Source organism: Nelusetta ayraudi, unplaced genomic scaffold, assembly GCF_046127955.1.
Source record: "Nelusetta ayraudi isolate G7.1 ecotype Tasmania unplaced genomic scaffold, CSIRO-AGI_Nayr_v1 ptg000168l, whole genome shotgun sequence".
Taxonomy (NCBI): domain Eukaryota; kingdom Metazoa; phylum Chordata; class Actinopteri; order Tetraodontiformes; family Monacanthidae; genus Nelusetta; species Nelusetta ayraudi.
Window position 1 is genome coordinate 372,030 of NW_027466218.1, and position 20,241 is coordinate 392,270.

General features: G+C 44.2%; 2 protein-coding genes across 4 annotated transcripts in view; both read left to right on the forward strand.

Annotated features, from left to right (window-relative positions):
- The window catches only part of LOC142880442 (arf-GAP with coiled-coil, ANK repeat and PH domain-containing protein 3-like), a 48,825-nt gene extending 40,954 nt beyond the window's left edge, over positions 1-7,871 (forward strand). The window contains exons 17-26 of one of the 2 annotated variants that reach the window (XM_076014374.1): positions 108-202; positions 396-616; positions 704-796; positions 995-1,087; positions 1,341-1,564; positions 2,027-2,136; positions 2,627-2,737; positions 2,892-2,953; positions 6,084-6,133; positions 6,638-7,871. In XM_076014374.1, the coding sequence (XP_075870489.1) occupies positions 108-202; positions 396-616; positions 704-796; positions 995-1,087; positions 1,341-1,564; positions 2,027-2,136; positions 2,627-2,737; positions 2,892-2,953; positions 6,084-6,133; positions 6,638-6,706 (1,128 nt within the window). In that variant the 3' untranslated portion in view covers positions 6,707-7,871. Of the gene's footprint in view, positions 1-107; positions 203-395; positions 617-703; positions 797-985; positions 1,088-1,340; positions 1,565-2,026; positions 2,137-2,626; positions 2,738-2,891; positions 2,954-6,083; positions 6,134-6,637 lie in introns of both variants that reach the window. The other variant, XM_076014373.1, reaches the window with a different exon arrangement.
- Positions 7,872-8,036: 165 nt separating this feature from the next.
- On the forward strand, positions 8,037-13,409 carry ube2j2 (ubiquitin-conjugating enzyme E2, J2 (UBC6 homolog, yeast)). Of its 2 annotated transcripts, none has more exons than XM_076014380.1 (7): positions 8,037-8,296; positions 9,916-10,046; positions 10,449-10,489; positions 10,613-10,715; positions 10,836-10,974; positions 11,380-11,460; positions 11,556-13,409. In XM_076014380.1, the coding sequence occupies exons 2-7, from the start codon at positions 9,916-9,918 to the stop codon at positions 11,847-11,849; spliced, it is 789 nt and encodes a 262-aa protein (XP_075870495.1). In that variant the 5' UTR covers positions 8,037-8,296; the 3' UTR covers positions 11,850-13,409. The 2 variants fall into 2 exon arrangements, with proteins under 2 accessions (XP_075870495.1, XP_075870492.1); XM_076014377.1 differs by lacking the exon at positions 8,037-8,296 and adding an exon at positions 9,607-9,784.
- The last annotated feature ends 6,832 nt before the right edge of the window (positions 13,410-20,241 follow it).

The following is a 20,241-nucleotide window of genomic DNA, read 5'->3' on the forward strand; positions in this document are numbered from 1 at the left end:
TAGTCTCTCCAGCACGTTAGCGTCCCCCTCTCTCTTTCTTGCCCAGAAGCATTTTTAATGCTCTGTGTTTCAACTCCATCGTCTCTCTTTCTTCCCTGGTGTTTTAGCTGATGTGTGAATTGGGAAACACGGTCATCAATCAAATTTATGAGGGATCCTGCAAGGAGCTAGGTGCGAAAAAACCCGGACCATCGAGTTCAAGGTATGCCTCTTCTTTTGCAAAAGCCAAGCGACCCGATAAAACACTATGCTCTGAAGAATGAATTCCCCCTTTTTTTAATTGATCTTCTTTTTAATGAGATTTGCCCTACAGGTGTCTCTGTCCAGCTGTCGCTCGTTTTATTGTATTGCCTGATCCCACACAATTGTTTTCGCCCCCCCCCCCCCCCCACCAGGCAGGAGAAAGAGGCCTGGATAAAGTCAAAGTATGTGGAGAAACGCTTCCTGAAGAAGATGAGTGGCAGTGAGGCGTTGGTGGAGGGTGAGAGGAAGTCCCGCCCCTGGACGGTGAAAAAGTGCCATCGACACGGCAGCTCAGTCCGGGCCCCGCACAAGGCCCGCAGGAAATACCACCGCTATGAGCCGGGCAGCGCGTCACCTGCCAACCTGTCAGCAGGTCAGTGTGTGCCCGTGCTGAGATTATTAATGACGGCCCCCTAAAAACTCAACTGGAACCTGGTTCTCTCATTTCCTCCTTTTTCAGCCGCTGCAGCAAAGTTTCGTCGGGACTCCTTGTTCTGTCCTGATGAGCTGGATTCCCTCTTCTCTTACTTTGACACTGGCTCTGGGCCTCGCAGTAAGTCTGCCACTCTCACACACACACACACACACACATACACACACACACACACACACACACGCTTGCACAATCCTTTTTTAAGGATTTTGCATGTAGGAAGAGAAGTGCTTTAGGTTCCCAGTTCACTGCTGGAGGATTCTTCTCTGCTCTGTAATCATTAACGTGTCCGTGGCTTGGCGATGCTTGGCCCCGCAGGTCTGAGCAGCGACAGCGGCCTCGGAGGAAGCACCGACGGCAGCACAGACATCCTGGTTTTTGGTTCAGTCGTGGACAGCGTCACAGAAGAGGGTATGTTTTGGGCTTTCTTTCATGTTGGGGCCCCAAAAAAAATGGATGTGCAACTTTCTCTTTTCTCTAACTTGTTTTCAATATAGAAAAATACATTTTTATTAGAGATCTTTAACTTGATAGAAGTTAAAGATCCCTAATGACTTTTTTTTACACACTAAACAACAAAACTACGCACGGTGGATTCTCCTCATTGTCTCTTTGTCTTGCTGTCGTCTGCCCCCCCCCCCACCCCCGCCCCCCTCCCCTTCAGAGGAGGAATCCGAGGAGTCCTCCAGCGGCGAGGTCGAAATCGAACAGGAAGTGCCGTCAGACCCCGAGGACCCAAGGGAGCTCCATCCCGGAGCCCTCCTCCACAGGTCGTCGCGTCTGCACAATCTGCCGCTAATGGCCGAGGCGCTTGCGCACGGCGCCGACGTGCACGCCGCAGCTGAGGAGGAAGAGGGCAAAACGCCGCTCATTCAGGCAGTGATCGGGGTGAGTGATGAAAATAAAGGCAGTAAGCATGGAGTTCAACGGTATGGAAGCGCATTAATGCCGCACTAGGAAAGAACCAGGCCTCAGTATCACGTTATAACGTGAAAATGATCTCAAAAATACTGATATTAATTTCATCGATGGTGCTCAATAAATTCAGGAACTCATCATGCCTTAAGCCAAGTTTAAAGGAAAGTTTAGGGAAAATGATCACGTAAAAACGCGAGAGTTTTCACATACTGAGCCCTGCTTTTTTGTTACGTCACAGCAATGCGCTTCCGTACAACGGAGTGATAAACTGCAGCAGGAACTAAATGACGGGCAAAAAAAAACAAAAAACCTTTTCTGTTTAAATACTTGTGAAACAGGAAAGAGATATTTTGATCTTGTCTTCATTGTTGCACCTGAAAATAACCTGGTTTGTGTTGTCCGTCCGTCTGTCTGTCTGTCTGTGTCTCTCAGGGCTCCCTGATAGCTTGCGAGTTCCTGCTGCAGAACGCCGCTGATGTGAACCAGAGGGACATGAGAGGCAGGGGTCCGCTGCACCATGCCACCGGCCTGGGACACACCGGGTAAGAAACACCTGGCAGAGGGGCGCTGAAGCCTAAGACCAGTGCGACTGTGGATCATTCGCGTGCATCAGCACGTTGAGCCCATGGTGTGATTAGAACTGTAATTGCAGGTTGAATGAGAAATTGAAATAAAAGGCTGGTGATTGGTGCTGTAAATGAATTATTCCTCTGATAAAACAAAAGAAACACCATGGTGAGGGATAACATCGACAAGCATCAATTTATCTGCTCATCTTCACAGGTTCAAGATATTTCCTCAGTAACAGAGACAGTATTGAACGTTTAAAAACAAAAAGTACCCAATGATTGTCATTCACTTCACACGAAAACAACTGAAAGTCAGGCAGGTGTGCCGGACTTTCCCTGACCTAGTCGGCCCTGTTCATCATCACAACTTCACCTCTTTGCCTCTGACACTTGGACCTACAACAGAAATAAGTTTTCACCTGACACCTCTCGCCTCCGTGTCCAATTCTTTTGGTTCCCACAGTCAGGTGTGTCTGTTCCTGAAGAGAGGAGCGTCGCAGACGGAGGTGGACGAGCAGGGCCACGACCCCTTGAGCATCGCCGTGCAGACCGCCAACGCCGACATCGTCACCCTGTGAGTGATCTCGCCACCGCTCGCCTGTTGACGGCGCCGTGGGCTAGAATGACTCCTTCATACCTCCCTGTTATCCTGCTCATGAGGCCTCCGAGCGCGACGCTTGCGTATCTGCATTCACTCCTCTGCCTCTGTTTGTGTCCGCTGTCCCCAGGCTGCGTCTGGCGCGAATGAACGAGGAGATGCGGGAAGCAGAGGCGCCCATGGGTCAACCAGGTCAATACCACAGCAGCAGCCCCACTGAGCAGCAGTACAGGAAGTGCATCCAGGAGTTTATCTGCCTCACAATAGAGGAGTTCTAGTGGCCACTTTTGTAACCAAGATGAAAGCTTCTGCTCTTGATCCCTCTCTCAATACATACCTTTATACATATATATATATATATAGATATATAAATATATACATATATTATTCTAGGTACTGGGGAAGTGAAGTAAAACAGAGCAAGTTGGCCCCTAAGCCTTGATCTCGGGGTCCGCCGGCCCCGCAGATTCTGTGCTTATGTGCAACTTCCTGGGTGTGTGTGAGCAGGGGGCAGCGTACGCCCGGTAGCTCATCACAGGGTTGCATCGTCCCAATGCACACACACACCCCTCGGATGGACCATTCTAACTCTACTGACCCCCCACCCCCACACACACACCTCCATTCTTTTCCTTGCATCACCAAACTCTCTCTCTCTCTCTCTCTCTCTCTCCGCTTGCGATTACTGCCCGTGCAATTCTGCACACGCCAGCAACTCGACGCCTGCGTCTGCAGGCGTCGACACATATATCATAGCATCTGGAGCGGGAGTGTAGGTTTACCGTCATGTTGCAACTCCCGTCTCTGAACGATGTCACTGCATTTGACCTCCGCACTCCGTTATCTATGGCTACCAGCTGAGTTACATCACCGTTGCCCCCTTTATTTCCCCTCCCCGTATGTCAATCCATGGGACATGTAAATACACATATTAAGATGTTATAAGGGTAATATTAAAAAAAAAAAAACAACAACCATGCTGTGACATGAGCTGAAAAAGATGAGGGTCTGTTTCATGATGGAAGACGTGAGTAGCAACGAAACTGAAATGGAGCTGAGCAGAATTGTTTACTTTGTATGACAAAAAAAGGAGGTCAAGGCGGGAAATTCTAAATTATATAAAAACTGTGACCGATATATTGAAGGGCTTGACGTGGAGAGAGACCCTTTACTGCTTTTTACGTTAGCAGTGAGTGAGTGAGTGTGTGTGAGCGGCCGAAAGAAACCATATAATATTATGCTATATTATGTAAAGAAAAAAGAGAAACTTTGCACTTTTCCCATTTATGGTATTTAATTATTATTTTTTTCAGATAGTTTTTAAGTTGTTCAGTCAAGTTCTCTATCTACTGTGTATTTTATTTATGTTCAACCTTCACGTAGGAGGATCAGTGCAATGCATTGGATGCAGTTTACCCCTGCATTTCTGTTAAATGATTGTGATTTTAGTCTGAAAGCATTAGTTGCAGTTGGCGACAGGAAGCCTACAGGAAGCCTACGGATGATCGCACTCTTAAAGGATTCTTTTTTTTTTCTGTCTTTGTAAAGGCCTTAAATTGCTTTCAGTACCATTAATAGCATTGAGACGTGCACCACTGGATGAGATTTTAAAGTAAACTCTTGGGGAAAATCAAGTGATGAGTTTCCACATGGAGGATTGGCCCTCACACTCGCTGTGGGCTGGTGTGGATGACATTTTCCAAGATGTGGAAGTGAAATGCAGACAAACCAGTATTTGCTTTTTCTACACGCCGCCTGCTCTCTGTTGGTGCACGCACGGCAGTGGCGTCTCATGACAGCTTCCCCTTGTGACAGCACTTGGAGGGAGAATGTTTTGGTGGAACGGTTTACACGCCGCTGGGGTGAAAACAGCGTATCGGCTTACAGCATTTCCTGCATGTTTTGCCAACATTGTTCGAGGGGTTTGGGAGGGCAGTTCAGCATTGTTTGCATTCAAAGCATGATAATAATAATAATAAGTTTACTATTATCGTCAGATCACACTGTGCAGTGCAATCCTGTGGAATCAGCATGTACCACTATGACCTCCGACCCCCCGCGTTCCCCACTTTGAGCGCCTCCACCCATCGTCCGTGCATACACCAGATGAGCGAAAAGCTTCCTCGTGTGTGTTTTTGTTTCTTTTGTTGTTTCAAAAGAAGCTCGTGAACAGCGTTCCTTGCAGTTTATTTTTCTCTGCCAAAGACTTTTTTTTTTAAAAAAAAAAGGAAAAGAGTCTAACCATTGTCATATGATTGCGTTTCTTTTCTGAACTGATACTGTCCAGAGTAGAAAAACAGCGTAGTGTTACCTTGCTTCGTGAAGTGACAGAGTGGTAGAAACACTTGGTGTACTCACATTTTTGGGGAAAAAAAAAAAATACAAAAGAGAGAGAGATGAAAGAAATGTTGGCAGGCCTGGGGGACTTTGTTATGGCTGGTGACATTCTGCAATAGTTGCTGTGTGTGCTGCAAGTAGAAGCAGTCTAGGGATGGTGTGATGCTACTGTGACCAAACTGTTAGGGGCGCTCGACCCTGGCAGAAGTATTCAATGTTGTGTCCATTCTGTGTGTTGACATAGGAGTGTTTAACGGTGCCGTTCGAAGCAAACATGCTGTAAATAGTACACTTGTGTATTTTAAACTCGATGCCTACTGCCTGCCTCTCAGCGTTCAATCACAGATCTTGACTGTCTGACTTGATTGTTGTTGTTTTTTTTGCTTGTTTGTCTGTTTAATCTCTCCCAAAAGGAAAAGAAAAGAAAAAAAAAAACAAGCTGATGGACAGAATTGTTACACAGCTTTTACACGTACTCAAAGGTGTTCTTCTGTTCACTGATGTTTGGATATCTTTGGAATACTTTCTTCCTTGTCTTCAGAGTCACTGAGGGGGAACAATGAAAACAATGCATATAATAAAACTGAGAAACTATTGATGAACTAACCCCGCTTCCTGCTTCTTGCCCTCATTTCTGTTTGTTGTCTCATCTCTAATGCACTGCATTCTCTCAGCCTCACAGCAATGCATTTAGGAAGGTCTCCAATATCTGAAAATGGTCATTTGAAGAAAACATTGTCAGACGTTGAGAGAATGCTCTTTTTTTTTAATAACCTGTATCGACTTTTCTTATGTGAAACCGTTTTATTCAAGCATTAACATGAATTAGAAATGAGCATAAAACTTGAAAATCATACTCGGAAGAACTGTTGTACCGCCAAAATGGTCTCGGCACAACAAAAATCTCTTATTCCCCTCCCGTAGAAAAAGCACATGGTTGAGGAAATAAATGTTGACTGTCATATCATTGCTTCTTTCGCTGCAGGGGTTGCCACAGGCAGCAGGAGAGTTAAATCCAAGGATGTTCTGGATAGAGTGAGTTAAACATCCTGTGGGCCGTCTAATTAGGGGCGCCATGACTGCGATTCTCTCTCTGCTCTGGCGGCTCTAATCTTTGAGGTGTCTTTGTCTGCGGCCCTCTCTCTCTTGCATGCGGGCGCAGTCGATCAGAAAACCTTTTCACATCTCAATTTTTCAAAAAAATCTTTTTCGATGAATCCTTCTTCGCTTCAGAGAAATGTGCCCTCTTGCCTGCTAATGTTGACTTGTTACACAGGAATGGTAAGTACTCTAAGAAGTCAATCAAAGCTTATTAGAGAAGATACGGCTGGTGTAGGGGTTCACAATAAACCTGTCACTCACCAATGATTCCCAGCCAATTCCTGATTTCCCGCCCTGCAAACTAACCAATTCGCCAATGTTCCATCCAATCATATAACTCTGGGTTGCTGGATGCCGGTTTTTACGTCGCTATATCCAAAATCAAACGTAGGGGTGTCCTGCACTGGGTCATGCTGACGTCAGTGTCCCCTGTTGCAGGTGACATCTCCTGTGTTGATGTCTTTCGCGAGTTTTCTCTCCTCGCGTCTCTCCAGCCCGAGAAGTTGAGGAGGCGGAGCTTACAGTTCAGCCACTGCAAGACGTCACGCTGATGCATGATTACATCTTCACTTTCCACTCTGGACTCATGTTGGAAGCAGCGTCATGCTACCGGAAAAAAGAGACACTCTTTATTTGGGTCCTGGGAATGTGCGGCTCACTCATGCCTTCTTCATTGCTCAAAATAATTGCAAAGAAAATCAAACAAGTCCCAGTCATGTCAAGCAAATACCTGTAGTTGAAGCTTTTATCAAAGCTGTTATTATCACACACTGAAAAGAGTATCGACAACAGTAATGTTATAGAAGATGTGCAGACAAATTAAACTGATTTTAAAGGTACAGAGAGTACATTTATCCATCTAAATATGTTGTTCCTGTAAATACCTCCAGTTAAATATTTATTTGTCTACATTAAAGTAATTATCACGCAAAACGACGTGTATTAAAATTATCCCCCCCCCCCTACACTGTAAGCATTTGGCTACCAGCACTGGTCATGGCTAGCTGCCTAAATGAGCAGCCGGCTAGTGCTAGCATCAGCACTGTTCACTTTACTATTCCGTACAAATTAATATTGCAGTCCAGAAATTGAATGTGATTTACTTCACAATATCTTCCACCAAATCGAAGGGGACATGATTTAGAGAAAAGTGAATTGTAAATATAGGTAATATATTTTAGTCTGCACATTATTTATGTCCAGTATACACAAAATATTCCACTGATTGCAGGTTACAGGTCATACAAACATGGTGGTGCAAGGTGGAGACACACTGTGATCCAGACCCTTGCTATATGTATACACAAGAAATGTTCTATGTGTAGGAAAATCAAACAACTGTCATTTTGCTGTGATTGTGCACGTACAATAACACATTTATGGGCAGTATATTAAGCTTTTGCCAATGAATGTTGACAAATTTTACATACTGTATCTTTAACGATGCACTGCAGTGCTTTAGTTTTCTTCCACCCCCTCTAAGAATTCCAAACCGGTTGTGTAGTAAACGTTTACATAGGATTTATTACCCTCTCTGAGATGTGTCTAAAGATTTAGATGTTTACGCACTGTCATGCCATTGAATGGTTTTTGTTTTTAATTGTGTCAAGAGCAAATATCAAATGAAATAAACAAAGGAACAAAACAAAAGAAAATCAAAACGAATTAATTGTATGAAGCAGAAATAACTGAATGTAAAATCTCTTTAGAACGCATGTGTGCATTCTTTTTTATTTTATTTGTGTCAATAAATGTTGAAGCATTTAAAAGTTTACGCCTTGTCTACAGTTTTCAGAAAATTTACAGAAAATATCCATCACGTATTTTTTTTTTTTTTTTTTTTTTTTTGTGCTAACAAACTTAATTAGAATTCAAGCATTTCCCAGTTCAACCGGTGACAGTCAAGAGCTCCATTTGCGTGATTTATCCGCAAAAACAAAACCGAAGAAGATGAACCGGAAGTGTCGTTCCTCCCGTTGGCGTTGCTAAAGCTAAGTTGGTGTCACCGTCTAATCGTTCTGGGCTTTGACGGGGAAAACATCTGCCGGATTTCGTGTCAAGCCACCGTTACCTATTTTCCACGGAGTCTCTTGAGAGGTATGGATGTACAGCTGTCTTTCCAGTCGATAAACGTGCCAAAAGTGGTATTAGGTAGGAGATATAGGGGGGCTCTTTGTGCTAGTGCTATGTAGCTCAACATTGCTATGGCCTAGGTGAGTCAATGCTAGTTGCTCACAACACCGAAATGAACGCCGGCTATTTGCTAAGCGTCGTCGTTTTGTGAATCTATCATGTTCAGGTGGACGACAACATTACGCCGAAATAGATTCCGAACAATGTCAGTCACAGACATTTCAGATCGATCTGCTTTCTTAGCTCACACAAACTGTTGGAGCTAACTTGCATCAGTTCCGCGTGACGAGGATTTAAAACCGTCGCAGCTCGCCAGCAGCGGATTACTGTCGATTAAGGTAAATTGTGTTAGCGCCTAACAGCATTGTTCGTCAGGAAGTGAGACGGACACGACAGTGGTCATAATCCTGTTACTGTACAATTCAAGCAGCAGCTATATGCCAGGTGTGAGACCCAGTGATAAGGGGTCAGTGTTGTTGCAATTGTATAGTTTTCCCTTTTCCGACACATGATAGTTGTTTACACTTACGCTGCTATCGAAGAACAACCTGAAAGGCAAAGGTATTCTCGAGGAGCCACTGCTGCACAACTGACGTAATCAGTAATCACAGTCCAATTTACTGTCATCTTGGGGTCTCACACCCACCACGCACATGTTTTTAAATTTGGGATTTGAAGTGTGTGACATGACAGATGTTATGGTTAAACGAGGTCTTCGTTCTGGTCACTCAATCACATGACGTCACATAACTGGAAACACTGAGCCTTACAGCGAGCTTGATGGTGAGGATCGAAAGCCAGTGGCAAAGGTCAAATTTTATTTAACAAGTTGTTTACCTTTGAACTTTGAAAAAAATGCATGTTTGGTTTCTAGACGTGCACTTTTTTCACAGAGTATTATTAAATTTAATGTTTCAAATCAAGTAATTTAATGAACATGAACCACTTTTTTTTTATGGTCGTCATATCTTAATATTAAAAAAATCAAAAAATTTGCAATGTGTTTGTGAAAAACATTTACGATTTCTGCAAGCGTGTTCCCATTAGATTGGTGGGAAAGTCCCACCTAGCCGTCCCTCCAGGAATCCGCAATCCACGGAATTTATCGCTGATTTCAAAGCCCTCCGCGGAAATCAAAGCAGTCTGCGGAATATTGGGCAAGGTGGAGAATATTATATTTCACATGTAGTTTTCATCCCAGCCGCAGAAAGGGCTTCTTGGATGCCGTAAACGGCGAGTGGCGCCCATGGAGCGATTTCTGCCAAAATCTCCGACGCCGGCGCCGTGGCACTGCTGGGTTCCAATTTAGCTGGTTTCCCTGTCGGTCAGCTGCAGATGTGTTGCGTCGCCGTCAGCAGACTCGACACAAATTCACGCACAGCATATCACTCAGCTCATATTACCGGCCATTTTAAAGTTGCGACCCACATCCACCACAGCGAATATGCTTCTGTAAGTGAGCGCTACGCACGAGTGACATTAAAAAAATTTAAATAAATAAATTTAAAAAAATCACTCAACGTATAACATCACCTGTCTGCATCCTTGAGCCAGCGATCTTTGTGCATGTCCCTGTGAATCAGATGAACAACAACGGGAACAAGAGAGCTCCAACAACAGCCACTCAGCGACTCAAGCAGGATTACCTCAGGATAAAGAAAGACCCCGTGCCTTACATTTGTGCCGAACCTCTCCCATCCAACATCCTAGAATGGTAGGAGCTCGGGTACAGCCCGGGAATTTCATCATCTGTAGATCGTTGCCATGCTTTGATATCATGCGCACTACTTGACCCTTGCAATGGTTTCAACCAAAATTGAAAGGTTTGATGATGGACGTCTGATACTATGCGGCCCCAAAATTGAATGTTGACTTGACTAATTAGAAAACAAATTGGAATGTAAGATGAGTATTGTCATTAATTTCCCCAAATGTATATTTGCAAAAGACTCCTTTCCTAAATGCAGATTCTGAAATGTGACGATATTCAGCTTTGGTTTTCACTGTAAACTGTAAAGTCGTACGTGTCCTATGTGCAGCATCAGTTCGCACCTCTGACTTTGTTCAGCTGGAATTTTCAGGTAAAATTGTGATAACCCTCCTTCCCCCGCTCCAGGCACTATGTCGTCAGAGGGCCTGAGAAAACTCCCTATGAAGGTAGGAACCATCTTACAGCTTTTGCATGCCTCTGCACCACCAACCTATTTAACACCTCGTAAAATCTTCTCTAATGTTTTTCTCAATCTGCAATGACGTTGTTTTTGTCTGGTTTCTATTCAGGCGGATATTACCATGGAAAGCTTATATTTCCCAGAGAATTTCCTTTTAAACCCCCAAGTATCTACATGATAACACCAAACGGGAGATTTAAGTGCAATACACGGTGGGATTGGACTTTCGTGTCTTGATTGGTTGATTGTATATTTTTTATAATGTTTGTTTTTGTTTTTTTTGTTTTTTTAAACGTGACGACTTCCTTTTCCCCCTCCCCTTTGCTCCCCAGGTTATGTTTGTCCATCACAGACTTCCATCCAGACACTTGGAACCCCGCGTGGTCGGTCTCCACCATCCTCACCGGTCTGCTCAGCTTCATGGTGGAAAAAGGTCCCACCCTCGGCAGCATCGAGACCTCGGACTACGCGGTGAGGGAGAAACGCAGCCGTCTTGGATGCAACGAATGTGAAAAGCGGGGGCAGTTGATACCAAGTGAAATTGTGAAATCTAAATAAGTTTGCACTTGCCACATGCAAAATTACAGCAGCCGTGGATCGTAGAGAAATAGCAGTGGGATGACGTCGGCTCCGTGCTGCCAAGAACTTAAACATGTCTTGGTGCTCAGCCGGACATTTTCTAACAAGCTCCACTTTTGGTTCAGGCGTCCTCACAATTTCAACTGTCTGCAACAACGAAACTAAATTGCCCCCTTGGGACTGATGAAGTCGTTGGAATTGAATTGACAACTAATTTCTAGTGGCTACAGCAAAAACAAACAAAAAAAACTTGCAATTGATGTGCTCTTTTTATGCCCCTCCTCCTCGTTCTTCCAGAAAAGACAGCTGTCGGCCCAAAGCCTGGCCTTTAACCTGAAGGACAAAGTCTTCTGTGAGCTGTTTCCAGAAGTAGTGGACGTACGTACGGTGAAATTCCAACACTGGAGCCCCCCCCCCCGTTTTCTCCTTTCCATCCTCTCATCCTTCTTTGTTTCCTTGGTCTCTCGGGGCAGGAGATGAAGCAGAAGCAGAAGGCCCAGGAGGAGCTCAGCGCCCGCACTCAGCCCCTGCCGCTGCCCGACGTGGTGCCCGACGGCGACCCCCAGCACGCTCACTACGGTCTCCCCGCGCTCAACGGAGGCGCCGTACCGCTTGGGGGCGGGGCCAACCCGGCGCCCGGGATACAGCAGGCCAACCGCAACCACGGACTCCTCGGCGGCGCCCTGGCCAACCTGTTCGTCATCGTCGGCTTCGCCGCGTTTGCCTACACGGTCAAGTACGTGCTGCGGAGCATAGCCCAGGAGTGAATGGCGGGGGGAGGGGCTGTGAACACAGGGCCAGGCTCGCCCTCCTCCCCCGCCCCGACCCCCCCCCCCCTCCTCTCCGCGAAGGGGAGCCGATCCGTGGACTCGCTCGACTAAAAAGAATTACAAATAAATAAATAAAAAAAAGCGGTATGCGGGGGGAGGGATGTCCCCCTCCGGGTTCGACCCCCTTCAACCGCCACCACCACCACCATGGACTTTGGAAGACAAGAGTACAAAGCCGTCCCACCAGAGGAGGTGGGGTCAGAGGAGGCAGGGGGACGGGCAGGAGGGGTGGCCGGACCAGGAGATTGGACGGGCTTATTCTAAAAACAGGTCGCGATCCACTTCTCTGCTTCAGCGGTCTGTGTCAACAATAGGAGGTAGAAGCGACTTGGCTCATGGGTTGTGCAAAGTGCCGTCAGACCACCGGTGCACAAATTGCGGGGAGTCAAATAAACGCACCCCTGGCATCGTCCATGTTTAATGTTACAAATAAAAAGGGTTTGTTTTCCTTTTTTTTTCCCTGTCCTTTGCCCGTCCTTGTGGGGTCTCTTCCCAGAGACCGGTCACAGCGGGAGACGTCGAATCTCTGCTCCACGACGTCGTCAGCGTTCAGCTTTTCAGGCCTCGTGCCTCGTGTTTGTCTCCCTCCATATATGGAAATTTCCTGCTGGAGTTAACAGGAATTGCCTCGCGATTGTTCCAGAGCAAACAAGGCCGTCAGAAACGGCGCTCGGAGGTTTGAAATTGAGCGCGTCGTCGTGTGTTGTTCACCTCTATCCGAGGCGTTCACCCCTCAAGCTGCCCGTAAAACAAAGTGGACCCCTTTTAGGGTGGATGTTGACAATCTGTATTTCTCTTCCTGTGCAGATCAAAAAAGGGCAAAGTCTTAAAAAGTTTCCTGTGCGTGGAAAAGCTTCACATAACATAACTCTGTGTTTTAATTCTTAATATTTTTTGTTTCTCTCCTGCCAACCCATGGGCCAATCAGTCAACCCACTTCTGCACAGACTTTAATAGAGATCTAGGTATTTGTTGATCAATCGGTTTATCTGAACGCTATAGAACTGCTCTATCCAGAAATGTTGCACATAAGAACACTTCTGCAGAGAACCAACATGATTCTGCACATTTTCTTTGTTTTTGTTTTTTTGTTTTTCTGTTCCTTTTTTTTTTTTTTTCTTTTTATTTATGGATAAACACCAACGGCTTGACGTGCTGCGGTTCTCAAGAAACATCTCATGTTTGCAGAGCCGGTCAGACGGAACGCGAACACGCCACAGCTCACAATATTCCGGATGATTTACTGCCTCGTGTCACATCTATCAAAGACGTTTCCAGCCGGCATCATACAGCAGAGAGTTTCCTTTCTGGGAAAACAAACTAATGGAACAGTTGGAGGGACAGAGGGGCAGTTGGGGAACACTTCTGAAGATTGGCGTGGGTTTGTGTGATCATAAAGCAAATGTCCAGATTTACATGCTTCATTTTATCTCGTGTGACATTGTATGTTTTCATAGTAAATGCAAATAAATCACCCTGCGTGGCGGGGCATTTTAACTGATGTCACATTTCTAACCTGGATGTGTGTTTACAGGCCCGGGCGCGCGCAGTTAGTAGCACCTAGTGGTAAGAATGCAAATTGCAAATAGACGTTATGCATCACGCAGTGCTGCATCGGTGGCCATGCTGTCGGGGTATAAATTGCAGCCTCGTCCTGCACAGCGTGGGCGGCGTCCCTCTGCCTCACAGTTTGCTATCAACTAATTCCATCGGGGAAATTCTCTCCAATGCTGAGCCTTGTTTTCTGATGCCCCACTTGAGGTCACGTTTTTTTCAGTGAAGCTTGATTCACGATGTAAAATCAGAACGTCCACTTTCTGGGCTGGTGCGTGAACATGGTGACATGGTGAAGTTGGGCTTGGGGTTGGAGTTGGACATAGAGCTGGGGTTAGGTTTGGGCTTGGAGCTAGGGTAGGGGTTGGAGTTAGGGTTGGGGATGGAGTCAGGGTTAAGGTTTTGGAATTAGGGTTAGGGTTTCGGAGTTCCTCATGTGCGAAAAAGCCCCAAATTTGGCGTGGGGGCTCCTAACAAAAAGGCAAGTGGCCCCATGTCTCTAGGACAGAGTTGACCTTTGACCACATAGACTTGCATGGCATTAGGGTTAGCGACAAGGCTGGAATTAGGGTTAGGGTTAGGGTTACTGCTGGAATTAGGGTTAGGGTTTAGAGGTTCCTCGTGGGTTAGAAGCCCCAAATTTGGCGTTGCTGCGTCTTGAGGGATCCCGGTGAACCTGCAAGTGGTCCCATGTCTCTAGGACAAAGTTGACCTTTGACGCCATAGACTTGCATGGCATTAGGGTTAGCGATAAGGCTGGAATTAGGGTTAGGGTTACTGCTGGAATTAGGGTTAGGGTTTCGGGGTTCCTCATGGGCTAGAAGCCCCAAATGTGGCGTGGGTGTGTCTTGGGGCCTCCTGACGAAAAAGCAAGTGGCCCCATGTCTCTAGGACAAAGTTGACCTTTGACCCCATAGACTTGCTTGGCATTAGGGTTAACGATCAGACTGGAATTAGGGTTAGGGTTCAAGTCAGGCTTTTTTCCCCCTGATTTTCTGACATGTTGACATTTTTTCTCTTCCCCGCTTTTTCATGCTTTACCATCCTAGAACAGTCATCCCTGCAATGTTCGGGCTCATTTGAGTCTTTAATTCTTTTTGACCCCCTCAAAACAAATTATAGTGAATTGTGTTTTTTTGGCATGTTAACATTTTAACACTCGCGTGTGTGTCGGCGTGTGTGTATGTAAACTAAAAACCAACAAACCCAAAACAAAACATACAAAACGACAAAAACTTGCATTGCATTGCGTACGTCGAATTTCCAAGCATTTCAAACTTTCAACATTTAGAATTTCCTTCAACTTGATCCACGGGAAGCAGCAAACAGGTCATTTGAGCTAGCAAGACGTGAAAGACTTGTGTTCCACTGTGTTGCCTCCACAAGGTTAGGGTTAGGGTTCAGCAGAACAGTTTGGCTCAGTGGCTCAGACTGCCGAATTCTGGTGTGAGAGACCAGGGTTCTAATCCTGGTCTCCAACAAGTGAAATGTATCTGTCTTTTAAAGTCAAGGTCAGAGAGAGGGCGAAGAAAATCAAGTATCACCTCATCAGGACAGTTAGCTCAGGCTGCTGGATGCCTGACGGTGGTGCAACAGGTTATGGGTTCAATTTCAACAACCCTTTTTTTTTTTTTTTAACCCCCTGGAGACATCGCTGCAACCCAAACATGACAAAATATTGGATATATTTTGATTGCTCGCTTTCAAAACTTTGACACCCCAACAATGCAGGCTCACTCCTTGGTCTGCAGATTTAGTTTTAACCGTACTGATTTCATTTCTTTCATTTTGTTCAATTTTTTTTTTAGCAGTCCTCACCTGCTTGCCAAATTTGGTGTGTTTTCGAGTATGTTCACAGGAACAAGATGGGTTCGAAGACACGTAAGAAAAACGTGTCATAATAATGTGAAAGCTTACAAATACAATCGGCACATTTGCCATGGTTACGATTGGCTGATTTGAGCCAGCCTTGGGCTCAGCCCCAAATTATAAAGTTGCTGAATAAAAGATGCAAAGGTTTTTCAGATTTTAAAAAAACCACAGAGGAGAAGCTGCCATTTCAAAGAGGAGAGATAGATCAGAGAAAGACAGGAAGGATAGGCCAGATTGATTCATTCATTGATTCATTGATTCATTGATTCATTGATTCATTTTTTTATGTCGAATAGCTTCTGTGCACATCAACAAAACAATTTTATACAAAATATCAAAAACAACAACAGCAAAAAGAAATAGCGTCAAACACCCAAGAAATAATAATCATAATAAATAATTTTGACACATATAGCATATCCGAAAAGGAGGGAGACGAAGCAAAACTTATTAAATCTCACCGACTTTCCCTCAGGTAAAAAAAAAAGTAAATCAGGGCAATAACAATAAGGACAAAGTTAATTAATCATTCATACTGAGAAAAATAGAAAAAGAAACACAACCAATCTGATTGAATTAATAACATTGACTATTGTGTAATGATGAAAATAATAATTAATGACAACACAACAATAATAGTCATAATAATAATGCTCCAATGTGCTCTAAATACTCCACAGCAAGTTGGACAGCCTGCATTACAAGCAAATTTATCTCTATACTCTGAAAAAAAATCATATCCCTGTAAAACCTTTTAAACTGCCTCACGCGTGGACATCCTTTGAGATTCTCATGCAACCCATTCCACTGCTTCACCCCACAAACTGAAATACAAAATCCTTTCCTGTTCGTACGCAGCTCTTCCATGCTTGAATTTAAAACAATAATTCCCTGCAGCTAACATAAACACTTTCTGTATATTACGAGGTAACTGGTTATGTTTTGCCTGAAACAGTATTTGCACAGTTTTGAAGTTGACCAGGTCAGTAAATTTAAAAAATGTTGGACTGTAAAAATAACACATTTGTATGATCGAGATAGCCGGTTTTGTGAATGATTCCAACGACGCGTTTTTGGATAGGGACTAAAGTGTTAATGTTTTATTTGTAAGTATTTGCCCACACCTCGGCAGTACTTACCTTAAAAAGGGTGGCACCAGTCAGTAATGATCCAGAAAATATTTTCCTTTGTTAATTACTCATTACTAAAAGAAACAAATCTGAAATTTAGGATAATATGGGACACTTTTTTGGTTGTTTGTTTGTTTGTTTGTTTGTTTGTTTGTTTGTTTGTTTTACCCCAACAGAGATCACTCTTTAATTTGATACGTCCGACTCAATGTGGCCCTAACTGAGTCACAGTTTTAAAGGTTAAGTCAAATGTCCCCTAAAGATAATATGCTCAAGATGACATATGTCAGGCCAGCCTCGGCAAATAGTTGAAATAGTTCTCCAACGTCTCTCGGATCTCATGAATAAAGCACAATAAAACACAGCCGCTTGCTGTTGGCATTTCCAAATGTCCAAGACAGAGACTCGTAGGTGCGCATCAGCATGCAAGAGCGTAGTCGGATTACCTGTGGGCAAGGCTTCCAAGGAACTGTTGCTTGTGGCCAGACCTGTTGGGGGACGTTATTCGCGCCTGCGCAGTGCGCGCCGGTGCGCTTTACAAAAGCCGTGAGGTTGTGCGCACACCTGCACACACAGCAGGACACACTGCCACCGAAAAGGCTACTTTTATTTTTTAATTTTTAAACTTCTTATTTGTATTGTTATTTTATTCTGTTTTTATGATAGTGATTGTTCGTCTTTTGCCTCCAGTTTTACTAGCTGGTAGAAGTTGGAAGGGCGTCGCCGTAAACTACAGAAAGATTAAGAAAAAAAAGAAAAGAAGAAAAGAAGAAAAGGAAGAAGAGCATTAAAGTGTTACCCGGCCATGTTCGACAACGAGGAGCTGGAGTGCGTGGTGTGCTACCGCGAGTACTCCCGCCGGGACCGGATCCCCCGCATGCTCCACTGCAAGCACACCTTCTGCGCCCGCTGCCTGGAGAAAATGTCGGAGACGGACGGCACCATCCGCTGCGTCAGCTGCCCGCTGTGCCGCTGGATCACCTGCACCCGGGTCAGCCTCACACTTTCCGGGTCGCTGTGGGTCAACACGGGCATCTGGGACCAGATCTCAGAGGAGAGCGACGGCAAGGGCGGATCCACGGAGGAGCTGAGCAGCACCAAGAAGCAGCTGGTCGACACCAAGCAGTGAGTGCTAATATAATGATAATGTTCTCCTCCTTCTCCTTCTCCTCCTCCTTCTTCTTCTTCTTCTTCTTCTTCTCCTTCTTCTCCTTCTTCTTCTTCTTCTTCTTCTTCTCCTTCTTTATTTCGTTTTGTTTTGAATGGGTTGTCTCTTTTTGGTTTGGTTTTTGATTTTGTGTTGTTGTTCATTATTTTATTTTTTAGTTCATTTATTTCTTTGTTTTAATCATTTATTTATGTTAGGAAAGGTGCATAAGTTTTTAGCCTGTACTTTGTAAATAAATGTGATTGTAAAAATCAAAAAATCAAAATCTTCTTCTTCTTCTTCTTCTTCTTCTTCTTCTTCATAATATACTGATAATTGACACTGTTATCGATGTCTTTATTAATTTCGATCAGGTAAATGATAACTCAAAAAACAAATTGAAATAAAAAAAAAGTTAACAGGAAATCAAAAACAAACAGTAGCTGCGTCTGCGACTTCATCAGTAACTCAGTTACATTAGGGAAAAGGAGTAGGAAGAATTATAAACTCAATGTAATTCTTCTTTTTCTCCTTTGAAATATGATTATTTTTCTAAATATAATGATAATGCAATTCTTCTTCTTCTTCTTCTTATTGTTATTATTATTATTATTACTACTACTGCTACTACTACTCTTACTCAATGTCATGCTCTTTGTGTCCTCCGCAGGCCTTGGCTGTACTTCACCGCCAGCCTGGAGAAGCTCTTCAGCTGTGTGCTGCTGCAGAGGCAGCAGGCGGACTGAGCAGCACCTGGACCTTCTCCCCTCAGTCCAGTCGGACCGCCAGCACCTGCTGGCTGTTACAGGACAATGTTTGGCCCGGCTGAGGCAGAAGCCACCACTGATGTTTTTTTGTTTTTGTTTTGTTTTGTTTTGTTTTTTGACACCACGTCAACTCCAGGTATAAGCTCTTCACGGGGCATTCCTTTAAATACTCTGCCAATGTGAAATGAAATTGCCGTACGTTTTTGGCTTTGTTGTGAACACCGAGCAGCGCAGCTCAGAGTGAACTTTGTATTTGTTTGTCTGTTGTTTGTGTGTTTTTCTTGCCCTTTGGCTTGTCAGACACCTTGCTGCTTGCTGCTGTTTTTGTTTGAAAAGATATTTTTTTCCAACTGTATTATATTCTATTTTATTTATTTTTCTACTTTGTGCTTTTACTCCATGTGAATAGGCCTCGTCATGTGTTTTTACTGCCAGTGCTCAGGGTTAATACCCTGCTGTTAAGAATAAAGGGCAAGAAGAAAAAACAATTGGTTGTGTGTTTATGTGCTGCGCAAATGATAGATTATTAACGTCTTAAAAATTTTAGACCTTTTTGGAACACGGTCTGAAATAGGCACAGTATACTTTGGATAAGTAATGTAATCATAAGTGCTTTTAAAAAAATTCCTAGAAATAGCATGCAGAATTATTGTTATCATTATTCATAAGAAAAAAACTCATCCCCTGTCAACAGTAAAAGTTCAGCCAACAGCTGTTCAACACAATCTATATTTTTTTAAATTACATTTAAAACATATATTATTCATATCATATATTTATATTTGTGGAATTAGGACAGTAAGTTCTGTAAGTCTGCTTTTGAATCCAACAGTTTCCTGACCTAAGCATTTTTTACCCACGGCGAATATACAAAAACACGCAAACCCTCCACATTCTTGGCCATCAAGTTGCACAAGCCTCTAAAACTTCAGTAGCTGTCACGAGTTTTTGTTTCACAAGTTCAAAACGTACACGACAACAAATTACCTATCAGACCTCTGACCTGACAGCTGTGCTGAACACGACACGCCACAAAGCAAAGGAAACAGACTGCGCAAACATGAGATTTTGCGCCTGTACAACAAATGATTCTTCTCAGCCAGATTGCATCAACAAGCACTGAACTAAATCTTGTGCTTTTGTTTATTCGTAACTTCAACGAGGTTCACGCTGGCTGTACTCCTTTTGAAAACATGTATCCACGTTCATGTGCTTCAGGGGCTGTCAAACTAAGATTTTGATTGAGGCTCTCTTACAACAGTGGCTGCTTTGAGGAGACTGCTTGCACTGCAGACGCATCAGAAACTAGACCTGGCGTGGGCAAACTACGACCTCATAAAATAGCAGCATTTCATCCATTTTTTTCTCCAGCGTTTTAAGAGTCGTTTCAAGAAAGGGCTCAATAAGGTGAGGCTTCACAGACATATTTTGTTGTAACTTTGCTTTTGTTCATTTTCAGTTGACATTAAAGCACATTTTCAGCATATCCAGCGTATATTTTTCCTCCTATGAGGTGGGCAACCAAAACACTCCATCCATCTGCTCCTGCTCCAGCCCCCCCTGTGTCAAACTTTAGAATCCACTGTGGCCCCAGCAATCAAACAGTTTGCCCAGCCCTGCTGCAGACGCGCCTCAGGAAACTCGGGCTCAATGATCTCGACATTCCGCGTGGGGAGGTCGTGCAATTGTGGTTTTACAGTCAACTAGGCCTTTATTGAGCCTGCCAGTCATCGTCGGGCAGTGTGTCAACAGCATATCATTTTGGCAGCTGTAACACAATGTGAAGTCATTTGCATATAACCAATTCCAGCCTTAAAACAACAGGGTGACTTTAGAAAATGCGATGAGGAAGGAGGCGG